The sequence below is a fragment of the Equus caballus genome, chromosome 19 (assembly GCF_041296265.1).
Source record: "Equus caballus isolate H_3958 breed thoroughbred chromosome 19, TB-T2T, whole genome shotgun sequence".
Taxonomy (NCBI): Eukaryota; Metazoa; Chordata; class Mammalia; order Perissodactyla; family Equidae; genus Equus; species Equus caballus.
The window spans coordinates 18,216,979-18,221,771 of NC_091702.1; the positions used below are offsets into that span (position 1 = coordinate 18,216,979).

General features: G+C 60.6%; 1 protein-coding gene across 1 annotated transcript; it reads right to left on the reverse strand.

Annotated features, from left to right (window-relative positions):
• Positions 1 to 216: 216 nt before the first annotated feature.
• LOC138918898 (ral guanine nucleotide dissociation stimulator-like) lies at positions 217 to 4,229 on the reverse strand. The gene is made up of 6 exons (XM_070242472.1): positions 4,036 to 4,229; positions 3,519 to 3,629; positions 2,385 to 2,578; positions 1,679 to 1,738; positions 785 to 978; positions 217 to 520 (listed from the first exon to the last, which is right to left on the reverse strand). Exons 1-6 carry the CDS (start codon positions 4,171 to 4,173, stop codon positions 357 to 359), a joined length of 861 nt encoding a protein of 286 aa, XP_070098573.1. The 5' UTR covers positions 4,174 to 4,229; the 3' UTR covers positions 217 to 356.
• Positions 4,230 to 4,793: the final 564 nt, after the last annotated feature.

Sequence of the window (4,793 nt, forward strand, 5' to 3'; positions counted from 1 at the left end):
TGGAAGGCTGGCACTTCCATGCAAACTCCGGAGGAGGGAAACGCACGGAGTCCGACAGAAGGAAACTCAGTGGCTACCAGGGACTTGCGGTGGGAGGAAGGGAGACTGACTGCTTCCCAGGGACAGGGTTTCTCTTGGACAAAAATGGGCGGGTACTAGATGCGGATGACGTTGGTGTGACGTTGTGAGTCTGCTTCACGCCACTTCAGCGAACAATTGAAAAGAACCCAAGAACTAAACTTTATTGAACTGACGAGATAAAATACAGGGAAAGGTTAAGTAAAGAAAAACCAACAACAAAACTTTAAAACCCACGCCATGGCTAGGGGAAGGCGAGGATTCTCTGGGGCTGCAGCTCAGGAGCTGAGGGTAGTGGCTGGGATGCTGCCAGTGCTTGCTGAAGGTCTTGAGCCGGCTGTGGCTCGCAAGATGCCTGTGCGGCTCTGAGCTGGGCTGGGCCCGAGAGGGAGAGACGGTGCCGGATCTTCAGGGTCTTCCGCGTCTTTCGGTGGAGCTGCAGCTGGAGATGGAAGAAGAGAAAACGCCACCAACATGACTGCCCGCCCAAGTCATTCCAAAGAAAGGGACCCTCTGCCGCCAATCCAGCAGTCTCAGTCCAAGCACCACGCCCCCGAAAGTCTTCCCAGACTCGAGTCCCTGGCAAGAGTGATCTGAGCCCGCCCCTTGCTCCCAGCCGAACCCCAGCCTCTGGACACTCTGCTCCGGGGGGCGCAGCGCCATCCCCTCTGCACACGCCCACGTCACACACCCGAGTCCTCCTCACCCTCAGTCTTGGCATCAGTGTGCTCAGGCTGCTCCAGCCGGGAAAGAAGAACGCGGGCGCGGTGCTCCAGCTCCGAGCCGGGCATATTGAGACCGATGTAGGCCAAGAGCAGTTCCAGGCTGGGAACATCTGGGGGCTGGATAAAATCCTCAGGGTACCATCGGAGCCAGGCGCCCAGAATGAAGGAGATGGCCCTGAGGACGGACAGGTGGGCAGCAGAGTCAGAGAAGGGTCCTTTCCTTGCACGCTGGCCTCCCGGGCATCCCTGTGCGGGCCTGGGCTCCTGGGCCTCCCGCTCCTGGCTGTCCAGGGGCCAGTCCTACTTGGCGGCCACCTCCAATCTGGCAGTCTTGGCAGAGCTAGGCCAGGGCACCAAGGAGGGGCTAGGAAAACGCCTTTGGAAGGGGGAGCCCTGTGCCGTGGTGGCGTCACCTCTCCTAGGCCTCAGGGAAGCCTGACACACTGCTTGGAGCATCTCTCCGCCCACTGCCCACTGGAACGTCAGCTGCGTGAGGGCAGCGAGCGGTGCAGTCTCCTCTTTTCATTGCCCTCCCTGGCACACAGGAGGTGCTCCCAGAACATCTGACCAGTGAGGGAACAACGGACATTGTCTCCCGCCCATGCTTCCCAGGGCCCTCCTCTTGCCTCCAACTTTCCCTCCTGGGCCTACGTGCTGCCTGATTCACCAGGTGTCCCATGAGGGTCATGCTCCCCTGCCCCGTATCTCGACCAGGGAGGGGCTTATGTGGCCCCGGAGCACTCCCTGAGCCCCCTGAGCAGGAGCTGAGCACCCGCTGGGGAGCTTCTAGCAGATGAGTGAGCGGGACGCTGCAGGCAACTGCCCTCCAAGTGTGGACGCTGGGCGCCCTCCTAGGGATTCCAAAGCCCACTCACTTTTTGAGTTGGTCTAGGGGTCCGCCGTCCTCATCGCCATAGGCAAGGACACAACCGTATCTAGAAGACACAGGAGGACGTCGCATGGACTGGACTGTGGATCAGGCCTGCGTGAGAAGCCTAGCGGCGCTGTCTCACTCCCAAGGAGAATGGAGCCCTGGAGGGCATGGCTGTCGCCTGCTCTGCGCCCGGGATTCTGGTCAGTGCCTAGAAAACTTTCTGCACCTAGTGGGGACCTCTGTGTGTGCGTGATGAAGGAAGGAGCTCCAACCGGCCCCTCACTCCTGCTTGAGTGGGTCGGGGGCCTCGGCTCAGCCCAGGGATCGCTGCTCTGGCTTCACCCAGGTCAGAGACCTAGAAGAGCTCTGCCATCTCCTTTTCCAAAGGGAAGACAACAACTCAGTGAAGGCCACGGGCACGCTGAGGGACGAGGCGGAGGCTTCGCCTTAGGCAAGAGGAATATCCTCAATGAGCACAACCACAGCCCCTCCGCTCCAGTCGACCCTCCCAGAGGGTTAGGCTTCTCGAGAAGCCTTTGCAGGCAGCACCTGCCTGAGTCCCTACAATCTCCCCTGGAGGCTGATCCTCTCTTCAGCCCGTCTTGCAAGGAGCAAACCGAGGCTCGGGGAGGTGCCGTGACATCCCCAGCCTCACAGCTAGTAGGTGGCTGAATGCCCACAGTGCTGCGGAGGGGCACGGCACGCACCTTTGAAACAGAAGCTCCAGCACCTGTCGTGTGGTGGCAAAACCTCTATACGTGCACAGGAAGCTGTGGACGTAGGCGGTGTCGCCCTCCAGGAAGGCGGGCACCAGGTGCTCCACTCGCTTCTGCCGCCTTCCAGCCTGGACGGTCCACACCAGGCGGGACGCTTTGCTCTTCGCTGGGGATGGATTTTCAGCCTGGGGTCAGACAGAGGGGCCACTTGCCATCAGAGGCCGCACCGCGGGCCCCAGGAGTGCCGGGGACTGGAGGTCGCACCGAATGCCCAAGCCCGCGGTGACTTGTGGCCGGAAGTGGGCATCATTGCCCAGGGCAAGGGAAGAATTCTCGGGATTCCAAGTAGGATGTGAGGTGGAGAAGGATTAAACCTCTTGGTCTCCTAGGTCTTTGTGCTGGCAGAGGAGTGACAGCCCCTCCCTGGATGAAGAGCATCAACCCTGGGGTGGCTGACCAACTGCCCATTCGAGACAGGAGAACACAGAGGCTTTTCGTGGGCTGGGAGGGATGAGGACGGGAGGACAGGCAGGGTGATCAGGGCGGTGCTGTGGAAATGGCAACAGAAGGTGCGGGTTCAGTGAAGGGCTGAGTCACTGGGCTAATGGGTCTCCCTTCTGGAAAGTTGGGCAGCCTGCTGAGGCCCGACGCCCTGACCTCGAGAGGCCACGTGGACGTGTTCCTCTGGACAGCAAAGGCAGAGGACCAGAAAGAACCCTGTGAGCCCCATGTCCTGTTGGGCAAAAAGCATGCCTATCCATCAGGATGCTGCGTCCGACTGGGAGAAGGTGGGGAAGGATTGCCAGGCCACATGGACATGTGAGGATGGGAGTTCAAACAGGAAAATCTCTACAGAACGCAAAAGGACTCTTGAACGCCCGTGAGCTGATGGGCTAGAAATGTCTCTGCTCTGCTACACCTCTGTGGACAGGGCCGTCTCCTCTGGCCAAGACGGGGGCTGGGCCCGCAGGGCAAGGTCGGGGGAAGAGATGGGGATTCAGATTCCTTTGGGAGCAGGGCTCCAGGCAGGAGCCCCGGGGCTGTCTCAGGGCCTTCGAAGACCTGGGGGTCCTCAGTGCTGTCTTGGGGCCCTGGGGCTTGGGTCTCCCCAGCACCTGCACTCACCCTGAGCCGGCCCTGGCCTCGCTTGGCAGCGTGGGGCACCTTCCCTTCCTGCAGGGTGGTGGAGTCGAGGGCGTCGTGGCTCAGCTGCTGGCCCATCTCCTGAGTGACGCTCTGGAAAGACAGTGCCCGGCAGCCAGGCGGCAAGCCTCAGAGACCCGACTGGCTGTCTTTGCTGGCTCTCACACCTCTGTGACTCTCTCCACTCTGGACACACATACCCCGCCCCACGGTCCACACAGACCTCCACCGAGGAGGGAAACACACGGCAGCCTGAGGGCCTGGAATGAGGAGGCAGCTTAGGGGTCCCCTTTCAGTCCTGCCAGCCCTGTCCTGGCTTGGGAACGTGACGGGAAAAGCAGGTTATTGCCAGCCCACCAACCTTCTGCGGCCAAGGGCAGATCCTGCCCACACGTCCCTCTGGCCCCCACACTCACGAGGACGGGATGAGGGCTGCCCTGGGAGGGCTCGGGGAGCTGGTCTGGCCTCGATTGGGCTGCTCTAGGCTTCCTCATGTTACCTGAGAGGACCTCCTGCCAAAGGTCCAGCGGTGGGGGGCGTGGGAGCTGAGCCAGCGTCCACAACGTCTCCAAAGGTTCTCCCTGCGGGCTTTCTGGGAACCAGAGCCCCGGTCAGGCGGGAGAAAGCAGGAGAACATGTTTCTCTATCAAGAGTCTCCAGCCAAGTGAGCTGGCTTTGCGCACGTGGCTGCCTAGTTGCGGGGGTTCCAAGTCTGTTGGGGTCTGTTGTCAAGGAAGTGACCTCATTTCCTGCAGTGCCCTTACCTGAGTGCCCCCCTCAGATACCACCCATGCAAACAGTCCTCTGGCCATGGCCTTGCTCACCCCCCTTCTCCATGCGACGTCGTAGGCGTACCCAGGAACACCAACACACCCGTCTCACAGGCTCCCTAGAGGGTCTGGGTGCGGCCGAGGTCCCAGCTTTGAGACTGACGCAGAAACAAGTCCTCTTCCTTACCTCTTCTGGATCCTGCATAAGCCGTTGTGTCTCTCAGGGCCTGTCGGCCTCCTGTCTGCACACTGGGGAGGACCGGAGCGTGGACTTGCTAGACATGTCCTCTGGCGTGTGTCCTACCTTAGAGGACGATACCTCTCAAACTGCAGGCGGGTGTCACTTGCAGGCAATGCCTCCCACCTCGTGTTTCTTCCTCTTGCCACTTGCCCTGTGTCTGCTTCTCTTCGGATCCCACCCTAGAGTCCATCCTTGCATCCAAGGTCAATGTGTGTGTGTGTGTGTGTGTGTGTTTGTGTGTGTGTG

Excerpts from the sequence above, each read along its gene's own strand:
- LOC138918898 (XM_070242472.1), bottom strand. The coding sequence starts at position 4,173 with ATGTTCTCCTGCTTTCTCCCGCCTGACCGGGGCTCTGGTTCCCAGAAA. Across the intron at positions 2,579-3,518 it reads GAGGCCAGGGCCGGCTCAGG|GCTGAAAATCCATCCCCAGC; the intron begins GTGAGTGCAGGT and ends GTCTGACCCCAG. Across the intron at positions 1,739-2,384 it reads CTGGAGCTTCTGTTTCAAAG|ATACGGTTGTGTCCTTGCCT; the intron begins GTGCGTGCCGTG and ends TGTGTCTTCTAG.